Raw genomic sequence first — 26,586 nt, 5'->3', positions numbered from 1 at the left:
ATATATATAAAATTAAAGTTAACAAAATTACAAATGATTTATCAGATTCACACAAAAAATAATAATTTATAAAACAAGTTGAAAAAACGAATCTCAAGCACAAAGAAATCAAACAAAATGTTTGACAACAGAGACTGAAACTGTAGCTAGTGCACAACACACCTTTATAAAGCCATTCTTGACTGGAGTTTCCGGGTTCGTCAAGTTCCATAAAGCAACATTCCCGTCTCTGAAAGGAAACAGCAAGTGAATTTTAAATAATTCATAAATATCATGAGATTTAAAAAAAAACCTGTTTAATTTCAAACACACAACGATTAAAATTTTGTTTACAGTGCTAGAAGTAATGTTCTGCATATTTGTAAGTAAATAATAAATAAAATGTAGATACTACCAAACATTATTTAAATTAAGCACACTAAAGTACAGTTATAAGATTATGATTTCATATCAAGCTTACCTGCCTGTTGATATAGCAACAGTACCATCAGGTGCCAAGGTCATGCCTGTGACCTCTCCACTGTGCCCTTGCAAAGGTTCATCTTTATTTGTGTTCACCTGTGTTGAGGAAATACATGATATACACGATATTAAACTGGATTTGCCTTCAGCTTTTTAAAAACATCGCCTAAATACGTGAATTGCCTAAATACGTTCATGATGTCACATCATGACCATATATAGGCACATCATGACTATATATGGGCATACAACAGGCTTTTGTGAAAGAAAATTTGAAAATCCGAACAGAGCCTAAAGCCCTGTCCAGACTATCAAATTTTATTTGACAAAAACATGTGACATGCCTAAATATGTTCATGATGACATCACATCACATCACATCATGACCATACTGTATATACTGTAGGCACATCATGACTTTATATGGGCATACCACAGTTAAAAAAACTGTGTTTGAAACTCAAACATGCACATAGCACACGTTCGAACATGGAGTCGAACGAACATCTTTTAAGGCCACGCCCCTTCGTGGCAGTACTTTTTGAAATAGGATTTTGTTCCAATGAAACCACGGCAGTCAGACCTCTTGCAGTTTTATACTCTTTGCTCATAGCAATAAAAAAGAAATAATGACAGCAAGATCATAACTCCATATTTTAATAAAGAAAAGTAAACAGTAGTTTGGAAACAGGCATTGACTATTGTCACACCAGTTTGAAAAACGAATTCCTAATTCAGATTGGATGTCATTGCCTAAAGCCAATTCATACAAACAATAACATCCATTCAGCATTAGAAATTTGTCTGGTGTAACAATAGCCACTGACTTGGGGAAAAAAAAATCAATGATGCACGTACCTGTAATATCCTAAACACTCTAGGAAGAATCAAATCAAACTTCAGCTCCATACTATACAATCCTACTAAATACAGGCTATTGTGGGTAGAGGGGAGGGGTGGTGGCAGAACTCAGTGTTAAGATTTGAACCCACCATCTCATGGACAAGTGTCACTGCACCAACAGGTCCAAGAATACACTACGCACATGATACTAATAAATTAATCAGATTAAGACCCTTAATGCTATTAATCTTACCTGATATTTCCAGAATTTGACTGTCTTGTCCAGAGATGATGTGACCAACTGTCCATCCTTGGCAACTGCAACAGATGCGACACGATCAGAATGACCACTAAGGGTTGTCAACTCATTACCCTTTTTAGAAGAATAAATTTGATTAAAACGCTTTAATAAAACATTAAAATGACCATAAAAAATGCATGATTAACAATCTGATTGTGTTGGAAAAATATCATTGAAGTTTTTAAAACTTTGTTTCAAAAGGTCAAAGAAACTTTCTATATTTATGTATTATGCTCTTAATCTAATTAGACCCTCTTATACAATATTCAGAATCCCATGTTTACAATCGTAGAAGCTATGACAATCTACAATTTCATATCTGTAAACAAACATGTAGTCTAGAAAACATGGTATCGTGTTCAGGGGTTTTCATCTCTGGAACTGTGTACCATATGAAGTACGACCTTCATCTTCTATCTCAATTATCAAGTCAAAATGAAGGGATTTGTTTTTTTTTTCTATTTAATAAACATGACTTTTTTAACAACCTTCTGCAGATTATGCAGGTTTATGTTGAAATTTTAATGTGAGAATATAAAATTATTAATGAATCCTACCAGTAACATTGTAGATTAGTAGAACAAAAAAAATGGTACGCTAAACAAAAGAGGGCAGCAAATAGATGAAGGCTATTCACACCTTCCAAATAAAATTGTGTTTACCTGCAGGGGCTTCCAGACCTGGACACTACCATCATCGGCTGCCAACGCAAGTAGAACGTCTTCCATCATCACTTCTTTGTCCTTCACTTTGTCAAGTTTCTTCATCTTGTGGGTATCTTTCCATTCATTAACAAGGCTCTCAGTCACCCATGAGTGCTGTAAACTGAAGTCTTCATCGAAGTCAAGCTGCTCAGTCTCTTCTGTAAGAAAGAAATAAATATCTGAAGATACCTTCTCTATGTTTACTGTTCAAGTCTCTAATTTATTGATTTTTCCTAGTGTTAGATACTTTCGGAGAATGCCACTAGTTTATGCCAAGAAACTTTTTATGTTGTTGAATTTGGATAAGTAAATAGGCCTATGCAATGCTATTGGTGCCAAAATAGATTTATTTTTAATAGGTTCCACTGATTAAGACAAAATTTATGGACTGGAATCCAGTCTACTGTCCATAGAAATTTTATTTATCTACCTTCATCATCTTTTTATAATCCTTTCTTTTTTTGTTAATAACTGGATCTAGAAGTTTGCCTACATGAATGGACTTTTCTAGAGTGTCAATCAAATTTACCAAATGACCAATCAGAAAAGGACCATAAATACATGTACAAACATATGTGTCCCACAAATGCACTACAAATGCACTGTGCATGCTGTGTACGATTACGTTGGACAATAGCTGAGGCATGATATCTAAGGGAATGCGCATGCCCCTCCAAGAATTACTCGCACCCGCCACTCAAACGCCCCTAATCTCAGTCAAGTTGTTAAAAATCACCTTATTTTGCAAGTTAGCGCCCCCGTCAACTGATCATCGAGCCCCCTACTTCACCTTTGCTCCCCCCATCAGCTCCCCCATTTCAAGACCTCTAGATACGCCACTGGCCATTTTAGCAACAGTATTCAAGGGCCAGGGCTTAGGGAAAAAGTCCATTGTGGCTTATTGCCACCAGATTTGGTTTTCTACTTAACCAGAAAAACAAACCTTTATGTGCCTTGACTCTTAAAGCACAGGAACTGATCCTCTGCTGTGCTTTGATAGTGGTGATCTCAACTCCTTTCTTAGTCCACACTTTAACTGTTCCATCAGAACTCCCAGAAATGATACAACCAGACTGATGTCAAATCAAACAAAAATTATAATTATTAAATTCATTTGGTGAAAATGCGTACAGTATTGTTAATGTACAGTACCAGCTTGTTCATACATTAAACATTAAACAGTTCAAGGGTGAGAGGAAGACCTGGCATCTCCACCTCCCAAAAAAAATTTAAAAATTCAGTGTTTTAAAAAAATGAAGAAAAAAAAGGAAAATTTTAATCAAATTTAGGTTTGAGAGTGCAATTCCCGGCCATCTAGGTGTGCCATAATCATAAATTTTCTCACATCAGCCCCAAGCATGAATGGGCTGAAGTGGTCTCCATCAGTGAAATTCGATACCTAGGTCCCTTCCATTTTGAATTCTTTGATCCGCCACTGCATTTATACAGAAACTGATATTCATGAAAGTTAAATTATATAAACAGAAGCTATATTTACGTGCGGTTGTCTGCATGTATATTAACAATTCAAATTATAAATGTTGTGAAATATATAATAGAATAGAAGCGTACATACATCAAATGCTACCGAATTCACAGTACTTCCATGACCTTTGAACCCTTTTTTAACCTCTTCATATTTCTGCATGTCCCACAACTTCAGGTTGAAATCATTTGACCCTGTGACCTAAAGAATGGAATGAATAAAAAACTGGATCATTTAAACTATACTAAATAATATGGGCGTCAGCTAAAAGCTCAATATACTCATTATGTCATCATTACTTATATATTTTTGATTGATATTTCGAGACTGAATCTGACTTAAAGAGGCACTCAGCAGTACAATAAAAAAAAATATTGAAACACAATCAACAGCACTGAAACTTACAGCTTATCTTATCAAATATTTTAATCTGTTTTAAAAAACTATATTTCTACTGTATTTCAAAACTAAACTGTAAATACTTGATCAATTAACTTACCACCATATCATCAATCTCAGACCACGCACAGCAATTAATCCAGTCTTTATGACATGCTCTCATTGTTTTAATTGGGGGCGCCTTTCCTCCTCTATTCACAGATTTTTCTGTATCCCAGACTACTAATGACTGAAGGTACAAAAACATTTTAATTATCAATTAATATTTAAGATCTGCAAGATGTGAATTCAAGTACAAAATATTAGTGCTTTAAGATATATGCCTTCTAGTTGCGAGGAAAAGATAGCAAACAAAGCCAATATAGTAATATAGCAAAGGTGAGACAGCAAGAACTAATAACTCTGGGTTAATACTAGATATACTGGCTATAACAGATATACAAATCATAGAAATATCCTTTAGTATAAAACTGTCAATGCAAAGAATAAATGTATTTAAATCTATAAACTTTGTTTCATTTACAACCTCTAATTTTGAACTCTCTTACCATATCTCGGCTTCCAGTAACAAACTTTGACCCATCAGCATTAAATGCTACGCAGCTGATTGGACCAGTGCATTCTGTAAAAATTTTACAAAGTGGTGCAATGGTGGTCCTGAAAAAAAAACAAGATTAGTAAGAAACTATTATACAGTATATATTAAAAAACAAGGTCCTATAAAATAATTATTAGATTCCCTAATTCTACTCGGAAAAATAATGCAATGCATCAGGCATTAATTTTCTGTATGACCTCTTGTTGCCACAATAAAAATGAAGCTGCCCACTCCATCATAGCCCATCAAAGGTTGACAACTCAGGATCTTTGGATTTCAAAAGGATGAATGTGGCCTCATAGAAATACTGACAAGAACTTGTGTCAAATGCCATTTGAATTCAATAACTACCTGTTTGACTGACGCTGCAGTGGGATTTTCCACAAGTAAATCACCATATTTTCACTCGTTGCTGCAACAAGACGCACGGTCTGATTGTAGGCTGCTGCAAGTAGGGGTTTACCCTCAGCCCCACGCAAGACTCGCCTCATGTCCTGTGACTTGCTTGTCATCTTAGGAAATAAAAAAAATATATTTATTATAAGATGTAATGGGTTAGTCTATAAATGAGATACATACTTGAATATTAACTGCCTAATATACAGATAATGAATATTTATAAGTTCACTGGAAGAATATTTCATGATGGGAAACAATGTTTTGTTCCATTAATGAATGAAAATATTTTTTCTATTGCACGAATACAAAACATTCATTTTATATTTTATAATAGATCCCTGTCATTTGAAAATTACATATATTTTTTAAAAGTCAGATTTTCCCTTCTTTCTCAACCAATGAAAACATTGTATAGGTGAAGGTGTGCAATGGGACAAAACGAATGGAACAAAAATACATGGATTGAACTAAATTTTCATGTAGAGTGAAGCAAATCAATATATAGAATTGTTTTGTAATTAAATGATGTAAATACCCAATATCATGTGATACAAAATCCCCCAATCAAATGACAAGGATAAATTTAGGTTAGTATGCAAATGAATGGATCATTAGAACAAGCATCTGAGTCTCCACTGCTTTATAATAATGACAATAACAAGAATCTATAAATAATAATATTATAAATAAATGTAATAAAGAGACAGGGCTACCACAGCGGTGTATATATATATATATATATATATATATATATGTGCTTCTATAGTGAACTACAAAGTTATCTAATGTCTATGTTATTATTAAATGACAAAATATTTTATGAACATAATTTGTTATACAATTGGTCCACAAATATATAAGTGTCAACTTACTGTGAGCTCTCCAGCATTGGAGCCCGTCAGGATTTCTGGTCCATCTGTAGTGGACACCAAACACCACACAACAAAGTTAATTCTCTCTTGATGCAAACTTCTTGACCATTCCTCTGTCCCGGTGGTCAAATCAAACACTCTGACTTCACCGCTGTGGTAGCCTGCTGCAGCATACTGACCGTATGAACTTAATGAGACACACGCAGCTGGACCAAAGTCTTCACTCTCAAAAGTGGTAACACGTTTTCCCAGTTGCCCAGACCAAACCTTAAGATACACACAAATCATCCAGTAAGTATTAACAAAATAGACTAACACAGCATTGATTGGGTCTTCTCTTTCTCTCCTGGATTATTCATTCCCAAGGTAGTGGAGTGGAGGCAGAGGTTAAGCCCCATGAGCCCACTCCCAAGGAAACTATGGAAAGAAATACTTATAGTGTTGACATATCGATTGAATTCATTGCAATTAGACTGCATTTGCAGTTATTAATATAAATATGGGTCAGTTTCCACAACCACAACAACAATAATGACGATGTGCTATTATAATTAGCAAACATTACCTTGATTTTCTGATCATCACTAACAGTGATCAATTCTTGACCATTAGCTGAGAAGGATAATCCATTGATTGGCATGGCATGACCGGAGAGCGTACCAACCTGAATAAATGAAGAACAACATGACAATAAAATATAACAGTAACAATATCAATGTGCATATTACTTAAAAATATACTCTCATGAGATGATCTCATTGTTAAAAAATACTGCCATGTGAAGCTAACCTAAACATTAAGGCTATTGTTACACCAGTCTGAAACCAATTTTAAATTATTATTAGAGGATGTTATTGTCTGATCCAATCCATGCATACAGTAACATCCAATCAGGAATTGGTTTAAGATTGGTGTAATAATAAACACTGCCTAACATGTAAGCAAGAACAAATTTTCTTCACCAATCACCAAAAACCCTTGTTACTGCATATACCCTTAAATTTCTGTTAGCAAATTTGAGATTTTTATAATATAACTTCTGTGCTAAATTAATAAATGAAACACTCTGTGACGCTTTGGCTCTATCTTTTTTTCATCTATTTTTTTTGGAGCGGGGACGGGTCTATCTTTTTTTTTCATCTATTTTTTTTTTCAGCGGGGGCAGGGGAGGGGTAATTAATATTACTTTATTCAAATTTTTCTATTGAATTAGCAATAAATATAGATATAATTATCATTTACCTGAGTGCCAGTGTCTGCACACCAGAGCTTGACAGCTCCACAGAGGGATGCTGAGGCAATGTGACGTCCAGTGGGAGAATAAGCCAAGTCCCGGATGGATGAAGTGTGCCCTCGCAAGATCTGTACCAACACACGCAAAGTTTAAAAGTAAAAAAGAAATATATTAGTTATATGTTGTATTGTAAAAGATTCATAAACAAGATAGTAGTCTTTTTTATCAAATAAAATTAACATTGCATTAGAGATTAATCACACTTAACCACCAAAAACATATTAATAATGACAGAGTGCTAGAAAAACAATCGCTTCATAAGCGTTCTACAGTAGACGGTAATGTACTAGACAAGACTTTAGGAAGGCACTGTGGTAAAAGATAATGGCAGTGTTCACTAGGATTTTAAGACTGATATCACCAAAAGAAATAGTAGCAATAATTACCGCAAGTCTTTTCATCTTGAAAATGTCAGTAATAACGATTGTTGCATCCCAGCCACCAAATGCTACTTTCTGAGACTCTGGATGGAATGCGACACAGTTGATTGGATTCGATGAACGAAAATCTCTAAGGTAAGAACCATCCTTTGCATTCCAAACCATCAGCACAGAGTCCCACGATACCGACACAAGCAGATTCTCCTTAGCACTGTACGCACAGTTACTGACGCGCCGATTATGCTTTGTCATTCGAGCAACTCTATGAAAATTTTAAAAAAATCCTTATCAACAACCAAAACATCTGCAGTATTTAGTGTCTATTAATGAAGGATCAACAATACAAATACCATAACAAAGTAGATTAGAATATATTTTTTGGATGGTTATATTTTTTTGTTTCTGATCAGCCTAAGGTAGGGGGCATTAGAATATAGATTAGTACATAATTTGGATTCTATGTATATGACAAATTTTTACCAATTTCTAATGAAACAGTAGCTAACACATAATATTAACACATATTTATGGTAAACATGATTATAGCTCAACAGACCAATCAGAAACACCTTTTGAGGGTTAGATGGTATTCAACTTTATCCAAGTTTATTTATATAGTATATTTGTTTTCATATCGGATAGCAAGTACACTTACTAAATACATAATGGACTGACACTTATATAATGGAACATGATAATAACAAGTTTTGAGTTCATTACCTGTGGCCTAAAACAACGTCCCAGAGACAGAGTGTGCTATCTAAAGATGAGCTCACCAGATGCGTGTTGCCAACAAAACAGCAATGAGACACAGCATTAGAATGCCCTGAGAATGACTTGAGTTCCACACCAGTTGATTTCTCAAACAGTCTGACAGAGCAATCTTGGCTGCCAACGGCAATCAGCTTCTTGTTTGGAGAGGTAGCAACACAAGTTATGTCCTGAATAAGAAATGTTTTCAAAAGTCGTCAGTGTATCAGCAGTGATGTAGGTAGACAATCGGACGATTCTACTTCTTTCGTAGGGGTGTTCTTAAAGGAACAGTGGCAATTAAGAAGTTTATTCAGGTAAGTACTCATGAAATAGACAAACAATGGCAATTAGTCAGTCAATCTACAGTAGGTAAGTATTCATGAAATTGACTGGCTGCTTTAAATTCATTATCAATTCCTACTAAAGTTTAGGCCTACAGTGAACAATAGAGGGCTTATTATGCAAGTATTTTAATATTTTGGAGGCAGAAAATACACAAATTATCCTTAGCGCCATCAGCATATAATAATAACTCTCTGGTTAGATGACATTATGGGACAATAATTGATGGTGTATAATTGACAACTTTGAAAATATTGGCAATAGCTGTTTGTAAGATGTTGACACATCCTCACACCACGAACCTTTGTAAATCCTGCCAATGTTCTTTCACATGGGTTGACCCCTTCCAATTTATTCTGCCAAGTCAGTAGACGTTTTTTCAATGATGTATCCAGTTTCTCAATCACAGGTCGGACAGTCTGGTACACAACTGAATCAGAAGCTTCGTTAAGGGCCTGTTGCCATGTCAGAGAAGGAAAACCAGCTATGATGTGTAGGTTTCTTGACACAAATTCTTTGAAGGCCTAGAAAAAAATTATAAAGACATGTAGCTATAAAAGTTTTAAAAATGTTTACTTTCGTAATCGAAAATATATATTTTTTTTTTGGCTACATTACATTGTGAATTTGACACAACTAGTGTAAAAATTTTTTTTTTTAAATTACCTTCTGTAGACCAAAAACCAAATAAAGCTTACCGTAACTTGAGGGGACTGAAGAAACCAATCTTTTTCCCGCCGAAATTGTAAAGAGTCTGTTTTCCCTTCTCCTAAGAAATCTTCCATGAGTTGAGAAGCCAATCCCAGTCTGCACTTAGTCTGAACAAAATTCAAATTACAAAGAGTGGCTGCCAGCTCAGAGTAGGCACCACAGCAGGCCAAATGGTATGGCAGTTCAGTGAAGGTATGAGCTGATCTGCCTCTCCACCAACCAATTCTATCAGGATCTGCTTCACTGTGGTAGAAAGCTGAAATTAGAAATGATGTCATTTTAGTGGAATCAACTTACTTATGCCAAAGTTATGAGCAAAAAATTTATGGCTTGTCTGTACTAATGTATTTTTATATTATATACTCTATTTAACATTATAGTTTTGAGATGCCATGCCTCATTCACATAAATTATATCAACTATATTGTCAGAATGTTGTAGTTGATTGGTGGAATATGTCTGTCTTCTTCAGGTTTTGGTTCAATTCCTTACTTCTAATTCAAATTTGTTATAGGAATAGCAGACAACTCATACAATGTGACTAACAAAAGAGTTTTAAAGCACCAGCTACCTAGTGAGAGAACTGTGAGAAAGATAACTATCTGGTTTAAACATTCAATTGAAATAGGAATAAAAAAAAAAAAAAAAAAAATTAGTTGTTGTTACCTGCCAAAAGTCTGTGTAGAACCACCTCAAATTCTGCCGCTGCTCCTCGTAAATAACGCTGCCGAATAGTTTTTTCAAATTCACCGTGAGCAAGGCTCAGACGACCAATGCTGAAATAAGAAAAAGATAGATGCATAATTATTACATTTTATTGTTAATGTTTTTTTTTATTAATATATGAATAACTGTTTTCAAAGCTTTCAAAATGTTGTATTCTACAAACCTGTCTTCAGCTACAGGCTGGAGGAATCTTTGCAGACTACGTAGCAGCCTTCTGAAAGTAGCTTGAGGCATCAGGTTCTCAGCAGACAGCTTTATATTCTTGACATCCTGGTACTTGTACTTCTTGCTATTAAGCATTCTGTGCATGCTCAGTAGCTGATGTAATTCATCTTCAAAAAGACCTAAAAATCGAAGGAACTATATATTTGAAAGTGGCTCTTGATATGTAGGGCCTGCAATCACCCTGTTCAAGGGAAACATCCAAATGACGTGGGTAACATAGCAAGTTAGAGACAATGAAATAAATTGATGTAGGAATAGAAATAGTCACACAATTTTCAATGATGAAACAAAATAACTTGATAAATCAAAGGCCATTTTGGAAGTCTATGAGTGAGATACTTCCCTGAATGGACCAAAAGTTCTCTTTGCAGAGCTCATCAAAAATATTTGTATAGTTTGTCTCTGCACATTAGTCACTACACATCGTTCTCATTTATCATTCACGGCCTAAATGTACAGAGATGAAGGGGAAACTTAATACCCTTACAGCGGTTCACTCACGTAAATATCAATGAAATAGAATTATCTGTTCTGCCTCTAAGCCATGTGCTTCCACAGGCATCAATATTTAATGAGGAACATACCATTTCTAGCACAGACCAGCAAACACAGAGCTGTTGAGATGATGTCTTTGTTGAAATCGCCCTCCAGGCGTTGGAAGATATCCACCAATAAGGTGCTCACTGTATGTGCCATTGATTTTAATTTCTTAGAAAGCTAAATAAAAAAAGTGAAAAAGCAGGTAGAATTTCATGATTTCTATAATTTACGATTATTAATAAACATTAAGAAAAATACATTCTCACATACATACTTTCCTTGGCAAATGATCCTAAGTTGTACTGGATGGAATTAACATGTAATGACAACATAACTATTTTATTTATCATTAAAAATTATAATTGCAAATTTATATACGTTGTATCCAAAATGAAAAAATTCAAGCATTCCAAGGATGTACTGAGTATTTCTTAAGAGAACAGTACATTTGTAAGAGTTTTTGTACCTCCTCAAATACACCAAACATACGGATTTCTTCACAGGCTAATGTCAAGTACAGCGGTAAATTTGCTTCTCGCTTTGAAGACAAAATCTTTAGCTGATTATTGAATGGTGACTCATCCAGAACTTTGCGGTGAACAGCCAAAACACTTCGTATCATGTCAGATTTCTCAAGTATTTCCAGAGGGGGGAGACTAATGACGGAACGGTTATTCCGTCGCATCAATGCTTTGTGAGTTATCGAGTTCTCTTGGCAACTCACAACGAACACAATATCCTGAAACAAAAAGAAAACATTTTTTAACAATTTTGTTCAATTAATAAATTTTCAGTATATATTTTGTTTTCTTCAACAAGCCAGTAATTCTTGAATACATATATATATATATATATATATATATATATATATATAAATACTATGTGCAAGAATTACTTGGTAAAATATTTAAAATTGTTTCAAGCTACAACTTAATTCTTTTAACCCCTGAGAGAGTAATCATTACAAGCAATATAAAACTTATTACATACCTCTGGAAGATTTTCTGGAATCCATTCCAAAGTCTTTGCTTGGTTGTTGTCATCTAGATCATCTATTCCATCAATAAACAGTATGATTGGGGCTGTTCCACACTGTGCTGCTGCCCCCTTTAAAAAGTCACGAAACTCATCAGATAAATTCCTGTAATGAAAATGCCAAATATTTACTTGAGCACCCCAAATAAACAAACATGACAGTATATAAAACATGATAATAGATAAATATATACTTTACAGTGAATGTAGGAATTATTCAAAATTCATTGAGAAATTCTTTATAACAAAAAAAAAAAAAAAAAAACAGAGTTTGTGCAAAAGTATATACATTTTCTTTTTATTTAAAATTTTACAGCAAAGCTTACTTGTAATTTTCTGGTATTGTATGATTTAGATCAAATCTTGTTTTCAGCTCAAAGCAAATGTGTTTTAATAAGCTTGTGATGTTACCAGGAGCTGCTCCAACGAAGTGTACTACAACTTGCTTCCGTTCATCTTCCACTAAACCTGATCTAAAATTACTTGCAAGTGAGGCCTGCATGAATGAAAATAAAGAATCAAGAACTAGTTTAAATTATAAACAATTAAAAGAGAACTGTGCACTGAAGGAATTTTAAGATACAAGGTCTAGCCCAATAAAAATGAGGTTACATTAAAAATTAGAAAGCTAAAAGCAGGATTTGCATTGATGAGACAATGTCGGTATATAATAATGTTAACATTTGTACTGGAGAAATTAAATGTCAAAGCTGGTTCAATCTAGTAACAACTAGTTTTAATTAAAGGCAGTGGAAACAGAAAAGCATCTTCTTCTCTGAAGTAGCGGTACGATACAATGTCTAAACGGGTCCAATCCAGTAAAAACTGTTTTACATTAAAAACATTGAAAGAGATATCATCTTCTACAATGAAGAAATGATATGATACAATGTTTAAACTTGTCCAATCCAGTATCAACTGGTTTTAAAACATTGAAACAGAAAAGCATCTTCTGCTCTAAAGGAATAAGATACAATGTCTAAACTGGTCCAGCTCAAGTAACAGTCCACTAAATTATATTATTATTAGTTTTGGGTAATTTTGCTAACAGACAGACAAAAAGACAGCAGTGAATTCAAACTTCCTTGGCGGAGGTAAAATAATCTTCAGCACTGAAGACTAAATAATGGAGAATAAAATTGCAATTACCATAAATGCTGTCTTGCCACACCCTGGTTTTCCAGCTACTCCTATAACACCGCTTGTCATGGTTTTTAAAGCATTCATGCTACCCTTCAACTTATTTTTACGGCCTACAAACTGGCTAAGGTGTGATGTCATGAAACTTTCATGTAAAGCGCCCTCACAAACTTCGTCCTCACCATCTGAATCCTAGAAAATGAATTAGGTTGAATATGTAAATTATATGTCCAACTGAGACATGTTGAAAGAATTTCTTTTACTGATTTATAAAATTTTTAATATGAAAATGGATGGCAGTCTTTAAAAAAAACACCCCAAAAACATGGTATTATTATGTATCTGAAATAGAAAACATAACTTTATATTAAATGCTACCAACAAAGGTTATCATCTCAACAGACTATATTTATCATTCACAATCTTAACTGCTCTACCTCGTCTGTGAATTCTTTGCGTATGGCCTGCCATAGGTTGTTGATAACACGATGTCCAAACTTGTCTAATCCGGTTACAACTGGTTTACCATTTACAACACCACCCCATTCACAAGGATATCTAAAAATATAATGTTGAAAATATTGATAATTATACTATTTTTAGACCTACTGATAGTTCATATGATTTTGGTTTAATTTAAGGAATAGAATTACTCACCCATCATAGACTTCAAGAGGACTAGTTCGAATCCTTTCCTTAAGATTTTCCAAATTACTGGCTGCAGTACTGTTTACAGTTACAAAATCTTTCTTCCATTTATCTGGGATATTCCTTTAAAATAAAGAAAAAAAATATCAAAATGTACTGAAAATTGAGTATTTTAAATACTGTACTACATTATGATTGTCTATTTCTGCCAATCAAATCGTCAACAAAAGTACAGTAATATCTAACTATAATTTCATTTCCTATCCTCAAAGGTCTTTTAATGCATAAATATAAAGGACTTACTCTATTAGCTTCTTGTTTCGGAAGTAAAAGAATGCTCGATCAACAGCCTGCTCCGGGTTAGCAAGGACGCCATGTTGCATCTCCAACTCCGTGATTGAGCGTCCAGCAGGGTAGTCTGCTAGCCATTCAAATTCCTTGGTTCGCATGGAGGTATCATATGACTCTGGTGTGTAACCATAGCGATCACCTAGTAAACCAATAAAAAAATTTGATCGGGACACCTCACCTAGACAGACTTCAATAGATCTGTGAATAAAATTCAAGAGGAAAAAAAAAAAATGGTTTTGAAAATCGTACATTGAGAAAATATAACTTACATAATTATTCCTATAATTTAATTGCTGGATTAAGTAAAATGACTGCATCTTTTTGGATTAATGAAGTGCTTACTAAACCTAAAAAATACACTGCTACTACTGGTACTAAAATTAAGATGAAAATTGCTGCAGAAAATGAGAAAAAGGTGTACTAGTTGATAAAAAAACAAGAGTAATAATAATACCAATATTCACAATAATAATAGTGATGAATAGTATGATTAATTGAACTAGTTGTCTTGAATAATCTGTAAGTTAAAAAATTGCACAAATCCTGGAAATGGCATTGGTGCTGATGCAAACAATAATAATAATTTGCTATTTTTTTTGTTGTACAGCATCCCATATATTTAGTTAGGGTAGTTAGGGTTAGGTTATCCATACAAAGGGCATTTGGGAATTTTTAAACATAAACACTTACCCATTCTGCTTTGCTTCTTGTTCAGTGACACCCCATCGTAAATCAACTTCATAGACATTAATGTAGTGTTTCTTTGCTCGTGCTCGTAGTTCCGGAAAGACAAAGCGCGTCAAAATATCACGTTCACCATGCATGTCATTGAATGTCGATGAAATAAACACTCTTGCAGTGCGCCATCTAACAAAACAACAAATAAACATTTGGTGAATCAAATAAAGATTTAACCAAACTCAGATTATAGTAATAATTGAATGTATCTATTATATATATTTATGTTTTGTATTTTACCTTGGTGCTTTGATAACAGCCGGTATGGTGATGGGATTCTGTGTTTCTGTTGAAGGGGCCATTTTACTGGCTGCCTTAGCAACTGCAGCTTCCTAATAAATAGAACAATTTACATATTATTTTTTTTTTAAACAATTATCAGTTTTCATATTAAAAACAAAACACCATATTATTTAAGATTTGTTTCCGAAATTTCAGACACCAACATAGGAGTTTGAATAAGCCATTTGTTTCAAACTCACCTGTTCTGGTACCAATTTTTGAGCCTTGTCAATATTTTCAACGTGGGTCAACTGACTACTGCTTCCACGCTCTGCAATGAATCTCAAGATCTGATCACTGTAGCCTGCGATGAAGATGTCATTTGGATTTTCAGGCTTTAGGTCAGCAAGACTAAAAGAAAGAACAATAGCAGGGGAAAAATTTAAATAGCATACAAAATATTATATTAAAAATTTTCAATATGATAGTCAGTTTAAAGCAATTATTAAAATGACGATCAATAAATCTTACAGATATGTTGTTTATGTTGCGATGTAAAATGATTATTATTTATATTGCTTGCTCTCTAAGTTATTAGTGTTTATTAAAATTTAAAAATGAAAAAAATTATCTTTTCAAAACCTTTAAATTTTGACGTATAAACATTTGAAGTAGTTTTGTAGTAAACGTTCTTAAATCAGCCAAAAACTAGTTTTAGTTTAGTTTTAGTTTTATTTTTGGGATGCTTTTTGTTGTTGCAAGATGGAAAAATTGTTTACATTTTGTCTCCATGTGGACTGGGTATTACATGAAATGAGAGCGCCTGTTACTTAACAGTGTTGCATTATATATACGCCTGGGTTGGACTATTCCATTATTTTTGAAGTTAAGTTCTAAAAGCAAATTGGCATATATCGTTTCATCCAGGTAAGTATTCACGAAATAGACGAGAGAATTTTAAAATCCACATTCAAACAGGCCATACACTTATATCCCAGCAATGTGTACAAAAAATCAAAACTATTCCTGTCAAACAAGAGAAATACACTGCGAGTGATTTTTCAATATTTTTATAAATTTTCTTGCTTTCAGTAAAGCTCTATCCAGGTTATCAAATTTTCTTTGAAAGTTACATGCCCATATATAGTCATATGTGTATGGGCCTAAATATGGTCATGATGTGATGTCATCACAACCATATTTAGGTATGTCACATGTTTTTGTCAAATAAAATGTGTTAATCCAGACAGAGGGCTTAAGAGCATTTACCCCGAGGACTTGCTACTGAGATCCACGTTAACAAACAACAGGTTGGGGTTGACGATCTTTCGATACTTTTTGAGAAAAGTACCAACCATCTGACCTTGGTCGCTTTCCATTTTCAGACCATCAGACAGAATCACAAGATTGTCAAGCTGAAACAAAGGCAATAGAGATTAATTATATAGAAGATATAACTTGGAGTGGTGAGGCTGTTGCCTCGTCTATAGTAGTATGGTCAATTCCTGATCCAGCCTATTGAACAAAACTCTGAAAAGATCTTTGTGCAATTTTTGTGTAGTATGTTAAGACTGAAGCAACACAGAATGTATGTGACTAAAGTATAGAAAAATTTATGTAATTTTATCACCCTATATTATGTCTAAAATTGTTTGATTTTCTCCATGGTTCCTCATTTGTTTTGAACAGTTTGGATAGTCAATGACAACCACTTGTTCTGCTGACTTTAGAATGGTTCTTTATTATTATAAAAAAGAGCTGAGCTTAAATTATGATACCGATGATGATGTTTATATTCATTGCCAGCAAATGGCACCACAGGTGTTTAGTGTACCAAGTTGGTATTCCATAATTCTGTTCATTATATTAATGTGAAGATGTCCTGTACCGTGATAATGAACCTCACCTGGATTTGGTCCCGAATCATTTCAGAGAAGGATTCATCACCCAAGACACCTAGTTTATTTTCATCATCTTCTACTGCCATGGCCTGTGAAACAAGGAAGAAAATTAGAATAGAAAAGAAAATCATGAAACAAACCAAATTTGTTGAGGAAAATTTGAATTAAATGGAATTCAATGCTGGACTGCTCTGTGAAGTTGTTTTTAATGGTGAGAACAAAATCATTGTACACTATTTACAATGTATGAACCCAGTACTCAGGCTGGAAGAATCTTATCACAGCAAAATAATTTTATTTCCTCTTAAATTCAGTGTAAATTATTTAGTACAGGGGAAAGGTATGATATTCACACACTGTAGCAAACTTTGGTTGTTTACCTCAGAGCAGTCAATGACACTTTTCATATTATCCAAGATGGTGCCCTTCTCAAGTTCAACTTTAACCTGTTGACCATTGCCGTAGATGACAAATGTACATTCTTCACATGAATACTTGCACATGAGGCCAAGCAAAACTCCAATTTCTAAAACCTTGTAATAGTAAATGAAATTATACATATTACATATAATTAAAATGGTGGTTTGCACTGGGATGGACAGTTATATTATTTTTGAAGGGAATCTCTGTTGAGATAATAAAATTACAGTATAAAAAATATTATAAGTCAGTGGTGACGTCATCCCTTTTATTTGCACTGCAGGTGCTAATTCCCAACTGATCACTTCGATTTTTTTCATCTCGGTGCAAAAAAGCTCAAAGCTGGGGTGATTTTAATACAGTATATCGCAATGGAATATTTCATTGCTAGGCCAAGCTATGAATGCACACAGCGAACCTAACAAATCTCGCTCTACAGCGCTTGTTAACACGTCCTGTGCGAAGAGTGTCAGTGCGCGTACTACTTGGTACTAAAATAATTTTAATACATGCAGCTAATGAACATGCACAGTGATCCCCGAGCAACCGGCACTACCACGGATTTATTATATAGTGCCTACAGCTATCTATATCAAACAATCTACAACCAGCAGTTTGATATGAAAGGCCCTATAAGAGGTTATAGACATCACACCTGACTTATAAAGCAATTATAGTCAAGTAATTTCGTACACTATGGAAATAGAAGCCTTAGGAACCATTATTTCATTAATGGCTCCTTCGGCTTATATTTCCTATAGTGTACTCAACACCAGACTATAATTGCTTTATAGAGGACATTTTCATTGCAAAATAATACTATGGTACATATATTCTTTGCTAAACCCTTAAATGTGCTGCAGTAATCAAATTAAGAAGTTTTATAATTAAGAGGCTGTAAATTTTTGATGATTGAATATACTGTTTTGATCTGTGCCTCACTGGAAGTTGTTATAATCTGTAGTTAATTCAATGTTTTAATTTTAGATGTTTTTTTAGATATTAATACAAAAAAAAATAGACAGAAATGTAAGTTAAAAAAAAAAAAAATCTATGTAAATTTACCTACATGCCATGATAAAAAAAAAAAAAAAATCTTTATCTATTAGATAAAATCTTTCGTGCCTTATAAATTTTATGACTGGTGACAATAAACAAATGTTTTATTTGTACATACTGTTTTTGGTTTTCCCAGCCCTCTGGCTGATGTACAGGGCTTGTTCATGCTTGCCCCAACATTTAAGAAGATCATTGTTCTGCCTGGGATTGGTGACACATTGTAACAAGTGGCAATCTTCACAGCAGTATCCAGGGCTTTCCGATATCGTTCCAAAATTACTACATCATATTCTTCATTTTCTCTGTTGAATACAATTATCAATAATTGGTTAAATGACAAAATTATTGCGCATGGTCATATTCTATTTGTTGGTGTTTGCCACTACTGTAGAAAACTACAGAAAAGCATTTGTTTTTTTCTAATTTTGTTTTTCTATTTTTTAAAGTTCTATCCTGTTTTCTATGCAGAACATTGGTCATTTTTCTATGCTTGGATCTTTATCAAAATCAGCCCATGATTGTGTAAACCTCGTAGGGCGGGAGGAAATAGGCCATGTAGCATTACAAAGTGGAGAATTATCTTACTTTGGCCTCTTTGCTTTCTCCTTTCTTTTCCTATTTGGCGGCAATGAGCGCACACGTTCTTTCTCTATAGCAGCTTTGATAATTGCTCCCTCTGTTCAAATAAAGACAGAAAACAAAATAAACATGAAGCGAAAATATTTATGCTGTTTCAACAAATAATCTTTCCACTAAGCCACTCCCCTTGTATATTATTAATGTGGTCCCACAAAATAACAGTTTTAACATGTTTGCTGCCAGAGACAAGTATACTCCTCCCACAAAGTATTGCTGAAGGCACTAGGGAGGCCTATACTTGTGACAACCGAGGTATTATTCTAGCGTTTATTACTTCATTGTTATACATAGTAAAACCACAAACTTAGCGGCTTATAACTTGGGGAAGCTCCACCTAGACGATAACGTACAAATAACATATGTATGTTTGTTGTGTTATGTTGCCGGCAGTACACTCAATTGCACGAGTTGAGGCGCCCTCTAAACATATACTAACTAAATGCAAAAAGCAGACGAGAAAACTCGCACTCGGCAGAGGCAATAAAAATTACTGTCCCAATGCCGGTGACGAGTTTACTCGTCCCCTAATATTTTCCTGCCAAATTATTAGACACAGCACTTTGATGATGTATGACTAGATAAAACTTCAAAAAAGTATGTCTGTACATGTATGCTTGTAATAATAGAACCATAAAAAAAAGGTCTGACAGTCAATGTGTTAAAATATACGTAAACTCATACGTTTGTGTTACAGCACATGTCCTTGTTAGACAAGGCCATATTTCTGGAACCTGCTCTGGAAACTCACCTGTTTTCTCCAGTTTAACCTGAAGCTGACGGAGGGCTTCATAAGCAGAGAAGAATCGAAACGGGAACTGACGACTGTTAATCACAGCAGACTGATTGGTCAGTTTTTTAATGACCCAGTTGTGATGAATTTCTGAAATACCAGATTGGATCATGTTTCGTAGGTTCCTCAACATAGCCATGAATGGCAACTTCTTGTGGTCTGTTGGAAAATAAGATTATGAATAATATATAGTATATAGTTATTATAAATAGTTATTAGGATCTTTTCTATCATTAGCAGTAATGGGCTCAGCAATAAATAACCATCAGCATTATCTCTATAATGCCTTTATACTGACCAGGTCATACAGGGTAGAGAAATAATTCATAGATTTCTAGCTTGAACATTAAAGTTCAAGCGTATTCGACACAGTAGCAGTAGTGATTGGGGCGGACTGACTTCCGTTCCTTGAGATCTGTTCATCTTTTCCAAAACGATGCACTCATATGGTGCTCCAACTGATAGAGTTTGTTAACATTGTGCCGATTATAATTAAATGAATGAGGCTGGTACTACCAATCACAGTGTACAGCTCAGAATGTTAACACTTTCAACAGGCATAAAAGGATAAACATTGGCTCAGAAATAATTAAAATGGCAGGAGCCATGCAATTATCTACTACTTACCAATCAATTGTTCCCATGTTCTGGCTTTGTTGCCATACTTAGAAACTTGAGTTTCCCATGTTTCAGGTATGGCCAGCTTCATTCGTTTTCCTGCCATTTCTGCATCCCAAACACCAGGTAACTTGGCTTGGTAGAAGCTCTCAAGGTCTTCTGGATACCTGAAGAGAAGAAAACCAACCAGAGTGAGTTTAAAAGGTAAATAACATGTTGATAACTAATAAATCAAAGGTAAAGATGATGTTTTTAAAACAAAATATATTAGTGGTATAGTGAAATGGAGTATTTCTTGTGAAACAAATGTGATATTGTTCACATACATTTTTCAAAATAGATAAACAAATTTAGGAAAATCTTACTTCTTCCCAACCAGTGCCATGACATGGTTTGCTGGTTCTTTGATGTGTAATTTACGTATGAGCTGTTTGAGGTTAAAGGTCAGTTTCACAAGTTCCTCTTCAGTTTCCTCAGTCTCATCCTTCACAATATCCTGAAAATTGAATCGATAAAATAAAACAATGGCTTCAAAGTTGTTTTCAAAATTTTAGAAAACTAAATTATTGTTCTAATTTTAGGAATAGAATTGCAGTATCCACTGCTACTTGGGGATCGGACTCAACACTCCGCTAAATGCAAGCTCGGTAGTCTAGTGCTTAAGACATCAGGTCAGTTATCTGGAGGTTGTGGGTTCCATTCCCACCTGAAACACTTGCGAAAATGTTTTCGCAAGTATTTTCAATAACACATCAGGTAGGGCAAAAACATCATTCGTATTACTTATCTCTTGATGCAAGACATCATTGGAATGTTCTAATTTTGTTATGCAGTTTTATTGATGTACATCAACTAAATAAACAAATCTTAAATTTTACATCTCAAAGTTCAACTTACCTCATTATCATTTTCTGAATCTGTTTCGTTTCTAACTTCTTCTTGTATAGCTCTTTTTTGCCTCGGATTCTCATTCTTAGATTTGTTTTTTCCTTTCTTTCCTTTCTTGTCCTTATTATATTTAGCTAAATAACCAGAAGTAATCAGAATGACACAAGTAGCAGTACACATGGATTGGGTATGTACTAATACAAATGACTTATTAAAAGTAACTTATTTTAGGGCACTTTAAGGAGTAAAGCTCAAAGAGAAAGCGAATGTTCCACTTTTTATGGACTACCTTAAAGCTAAAGTTTCTGTACTTAAACAAGACTATTTATCTCAAGTATCTTTTTTTAAATGTCAGAAAATGATGCAGAGCATAATAAAAAAGCAATGAACAAACACATAAACTTACCTAACTGATACTCATCAAAGTCTGGAAATTTTGTTATCATAACTTTTCTTAATGCCGATGGAAGTGATCCAAAATTAATAGACTTATCATTTAATGTCTGCAAAAAAAAAAAATACAACAGTAATAACATCATAAAAAAGATCCACATTATTTATTAATTTCTGTATAACTATATATGTGGCAAAGACAAGCCAAACCAGACGGGTCGGGCTGCGTCGGCCGACGCTGTCTGAGTTGGCCTTTAAGTTACAGGAGTTTAAACATAGAGCTGTTTGAAGAACAATATTTGAGAAATCAGTCTCCAAAATTTATGATTTTATGCATTTTACCATCAGTAAATTGTTAAAAATTGTAGTTTTAACATTGAAAATGGGGAAAAATAATAGCATAGCATGATATACAGATATATACAAGGTTAGTTTAGTGCAATAAAATAGATTTCGAAGATTTTGACATCCCAGCAGGTTTGTGTAGTGGCTCACGCCAAGGCAATTCAACAAACGCACATCTCGGAACATCAAAGGATATAACTCTGGCATCGACATTCTGCACGCCGCGAACCCCTATACGCTGATTGTCACAAAATCCATAGCAACCACACCATAATTAACCGTCAGCATATGACGAATTAGACACACGAGTGTTAGTTGCCATGATAAGTGAGCCTCGTGCGGTGATTACAAAGGCCTAATGACATTTTGAACTAACATTGATTGAAATTATATTCGTTATTTCAACATTAATTTTACCGATGAGGTGGTGTCCCATGGTTCATGAGACTCCCATCGCAGAATAAATAAATAAATTTTCTTTATCTACTCAAATTTTTGTTTTGTGCACCTTAGTCCAACATTGTCAAAATAACAGTTTAATGTTATATAAGAACATGAAATTTCATAAAAATCGTAAAATTTCAATTTCTATAACTTCTCATTTTGTTGATGAATTTTCATGAATCAAATTGTAGTTTATAGAAGCATTTAACAAGCTTGTGGTTAAAGGAAATCAGATGTAACACTAACAGACATTGCGAGGTATCCAAAATTAATAAAATAGTAACTAACACCATGAAATATATGGCACACATAAACTAATAATTGACGGCTGTACTTGCAACTAGTATCGGATTGTCGAAGCCACAGTAAAGATCAAAGGACTGTATGCACGTGCTATGTTCGAGAGCGGAGATGTGCGTCCTTTTGTTGAATTGCCTTGCTCACGCTATGTTTCATTCCTATGTGCGAGTATATCATGGCTTACCAATTAAATAAATATATTGTGGCCGCCTCTCATCAATACTGATGGTAACATCAGGCCTGATTACAAAGATATAGAAAAAAAACCAAAAAAAACAACAAAAAAAAACTCACAAGATCTTGAATGAAAACCTAAAACCTGTAAGCTCCACAACATGCTTTAACATATTTGTATAAAACAAACTTAATTAATACCGTAATACACTGCATCACAGCCAACCATAAGACAGAATGTTTACATTTTCCAAAGCAATAGGATTGATTTCAATTCATGTAATGGCCACTATAAATTTAAATTGAGGATCTAATTTGAATATATGCAAAACACCCACTTGATATGTCTCTGCAACATCTATCCAATCAGAAGGCAGCCTGACCGCAGCTGAGAAGTACTTCTTTAAGTAAGGTCTGCATGGTTTACGATTTGAAGCAAAAGCGAGTAGAAAGTTTGACGTTGCTCTTATGTTCAACTCGCAACGGCAGTACAATGCAACCTTTAACATAAAACATTTAGAATACAAAATTTAGGCACAGTACATAACAAACAATCAATAATTATAACAATAATATTTTTATAGTGCATATTGCACAGTGCCTCTTTGCGATAAACTGATTGATAATAAACTGGAAAACATAATTGGACTACCATACTTTGGATGGAAAAAAAATTATTTGTAAACAATTTTTGATTAAAACTCAGGGTTCTATTCTAACTTATTTTTTATTGAATAAAACATGTCAAGTGTAAGTAGTTACATTTACTAGTAGTCAGATATTATGTGGCAAATTAAAAAATTATGTAATTCAAAAATAATAAACTTGGGTTTATTTTTTTCCCAGTGACTCACCTTGAGAATGAACTCGGCATCCTGGGATAGGACACGGTCTCCCAGCACCATCAAGTTGCGTCGTGTCTTGTCGTAAACATTTCGGAAATCTGTAGCTCCTATTAGTGATGCACTGACGCAGTTAATGAAATTTGTCTATAAAACAATTACAATGCTAATATTAACAAATAGGAATTTAACAACATTTTCTTCAAAATTATGAGGACTACTAACTTGGTTGCATCACTGATCTCCAGGGCTGAAAAAAGTACACACCAGAAGCATTAAAAAAAAAACACCAAAAAACTGGGTTTTTTGTGGGGGGGGGGGCTATAGAGTTATGGATACATTACGTATTTCACCGATCTAGGGGAACTGTTTTTGTTGGGTTATTTCTATAGGGATAGATAACTTTTGGTGGCAGAGACATTTTATCATGATACTTTTCATGGACATATTTTTCAAGGCCTGTTCATCTTTAGCCCTATCTATTTCAACTCAAAATTCAAGTTTAATTTCCTTTGCTAAAAAGGAAATACACAATCATTCCTTCTTCCAAAGAAACTTTTAATTTAATCAAGGAACAAATTTAACCAGCATATATCATATTTAGAGCGTCTAGGAAACATAAAGGACACACCATAGTTAGTAGAAGAATTTTATACTTTATTCATGAGTTAATGGGAAGCCAGTGTAAATTATAGATAACAGGAGATATGTGTGATCGTCTATTAAACCTCATCTCCCTCCACCCTCCTGTTGCAAAGATTTACCTATTTGCCTAACAATCACTACATGACAGTTACAATAGGAAGCCACTACAACGATTTCCTTCAGACCAATGGCATTTGTACAGTACAGTAGATGATCAATTTTTAGAAATTTGTTTAAAAGAAATTTAGAGTAACTGAAAAAGCAAAACAAATTTCATACCTTCAATGAAATTACATCATCAACTGGGGTCATTTCTATGATCTGCGATTCCAAATCTGGAAACAGTTGATCATCGTCCTTGATATTGAATTCATCATTATGGAAATCATAATCTGGTATCTCAAAATTTGTTTCCAAGGTAATCACCTCATTCTGGATGATGACCTTTTCTTTATCAGCTGTTTTGAAACCACTTTTTGTAAGACAAGAACTAAGACTCCCAACAAAGCTTCCTTTAGAGGTTAATAACTTAGAAGATATTGAAGATTTGAGGAGAGATGACGATCCAATTGAGGTCAGTTTCACAGAACTAAAGAGGGCACTCTTGCTGTTGACAGTGAGAGGACGACTCCTTAGGTCAGTACGATGTCCATGTGTTAACCTTGGGGACAGAAGTGATGAATGAGGAGACGAGGACAGAAGTAGATTCGATCTAAGATTTGATTTTAGGGTCTTGTTGATTGTTATGCTTCCGACGTTGGCCTCAGTTTTAACTGATGTAGCTCCAAATGTACTGCCTGATTTGATCCCTGGTTTTAAGGACTTGGTCACAAGGTTGGCCTCAGTTTTAACTAATGTGGTACCTTCAGTACTGCCTGATTTGTTGACATCATCCTCTTTACCAACATTCTTCACCCCGATAGCTGGTTTGAGTAAAGTTTTCCCAAGAAACAGATTTGATTGCAGAAGGTTCTTTCTGTCACTGGTTCCTGGCAATAGATTTGACAGCTTTGTGGGATTTGTCAGAAGACTGTTGCCTCGCAATGAAGGAGTTGGTCTCTTTTTGGAATCCATCTTCTGCATTCTAGTAAAGATAAAGATAAGTAATTCACATGATAATAAAGTAATGTAACTCACTGGTTTACATTGAATAGTAGGAAATTTTGGCTGGGTCCTTTAGGACATGCAGCCACTATAATACAGCACCATCGTTGGTGTAGAATTGGGCAGTACACTTGAAGAAAAATCCTAGCTCTTTAAAAATCTGGGTGAATCGTTTTTATGGGACGCATACTAAAATAAGTAGTTGCTACTTTCAATGGCTTATCCTATTAATCAGAGTGGATTGTTGAAACTCTGCCTTTCTTGTTTCCAGTTGTTTTAATGTTGTTTGTTGATCCTGTTTTACCTGAATAAATGTATGAAACGTGCTACACGGATACAGTATACTTTAGGCCTAGCATTCAAATCCGGTAATATTGTACTCATCAATATATTTACCTTCTTTATTATTGTTGTAATAAAGATAAGACAAATATATTGAACATTCAATTTTTTTTATTCTGTTTTATTTTCCAGAATATGTTTTGAAATAGAGATTGATAACTGATAAATTCCAATTATGTGTTCACATCATACTTGTATTTTCAGTATTACACTACTTAATGTTGGTATATTGTAACAAGTTTTTATTAATTATTTATTAATCAATAAACAATACAATTTAGAGTCACCAGTACTCCCTAGATTTATTGACGGGTCACAACTTAATTCAGGACAAGTCCATTTTTAAAGGTACAAAATAAGATGATACACATTTCTTTATTATTTTTCTTCTAGTGATGATTTTACCTGCGTTTCGAGAAAGAAGTCACATTGATAAATTTATATATTTTATGTGCGAAAACATGATTCTTAATAACATGGTTGAAAAAATGTCACTTGGAAATGCATGGAACT

General features: G+C 34.2%; 1 protein-coding gene across 1 annotated transcript in view; it reads right to left on the bottom strand.

Annotated features, from left to right (window-relative positions):
* Nucleotides 1-25,711, bottom strand: part of LOC117109174 (telomerase protein component 1-like) — a gene marked incomplete at its 5' end in the record, with an annotated part of 27,865 nt that extends 2,154 nt beyond the window's left edge. Inside the window, 42 exon segments of the mRNA XM_033251424.1 lie at nt 163-229; nt 461-558; nt 1,559-1,678; nt 2,269-2,468; nt 3,254-3,383; nt 3,887-3,997; nt 4,296-4,424; nt 4,744-4,852; nt 5,145-5,305; nt 6,065-6,331; nt 6,630-6,728; nt 7,307-7,426; nt 7,745-8,000; nt 8,459-8,679; nt 9,136-9,357; nt 9,532-9,800; nt 10,211-10,320; nt 10,434-10,614; nt 11,080-11,212; nt 11,502-11,774; nt 12,026-12,176; nt 12,397-12,566; nt 13,220-13,402; nt 13,648-13,768; nt 13,868-13,981; nt 14,162-14,407; nt 14,900-15,076; nt 15,188-15,279; nt 15,430-15,580; nt 16,439-16,584; nt 17,076-17,159; nt 17,451-17,603; nt 18,668-18,851; nt 19,135-19,225; nt 19,937-20,137; nt 20,606-20,763; nt 20,962-21,092; nt 21,494-21,618; nt 21,891-21,987; nt 23,479-23,640; nt 23,995-24,129; nt 24,907-25,711. Coding sequence (XP_033107315.1) covers nt 163-229; nt 461-558; nt 1,559-1,678; nt 2,269-2,468; nt 3,254-3,383; nt 3,887-3,997; nt 4,296-4,424; nt 4,744-4,852; nt 5,145-5,305; nt 6,065-6,331; nt 6,630-6,728; nt 7,307-7,426; nt 7,745-8,000; nt 8,459-8,679; nt 9,136-9,357; nt 9,532-9,800; nt 10,211-10,320; nt 10,434-10,614; nt 11,080-11,212; nt 11,502-11,774; nt 12,026-12,176; nt 12,397-12,566; nt 13,220-13,402; nt 13,648-13,768; nt 13,868-13,981; nt 14,162-14,407; nt 14,900-15,076; nt 15,188-15,279; nt 15,430-15,580; nt 16,439-16,584; nt 17,076-17,159; nt 17,451-17,603; nt 18,668-18,851; nt 19,135-19,225; nt 19,937-20,137; nt 20,606-20,763; nt 20,962-21,092; nt 21,494-21,618; nt 21,891-21,987; nt 23,479-23,640; nt 23,995-24,129; nt 24,907-25,710 — 7,152 coding nt within the window.
* Between the last annotated feature and the right edge of the window lie 875 nt (nt 25,712-26,586).

The sequence above is a fragment of the Anneissia japonica genome, unplaced genomic scaffold (genome assembly GCF_011630105.1).
Source record: "Anneissia japonica isolate Jap-2015-1 unplaced genomic scaffold, ASM1163010v1 scaffold5663_len77241_cov168, whole genome shotgun sequence".
NCBI lineage: Eukaryota > Metazoa > Echinodermata > Crinoidea > Comatulida > Comatulidae > Anneissia > Anneissia japonica.
Note: the sequence above shows the minus strand (reverse complement) of the source record. Positions and strands in the feature narration are given on the sequence as shown.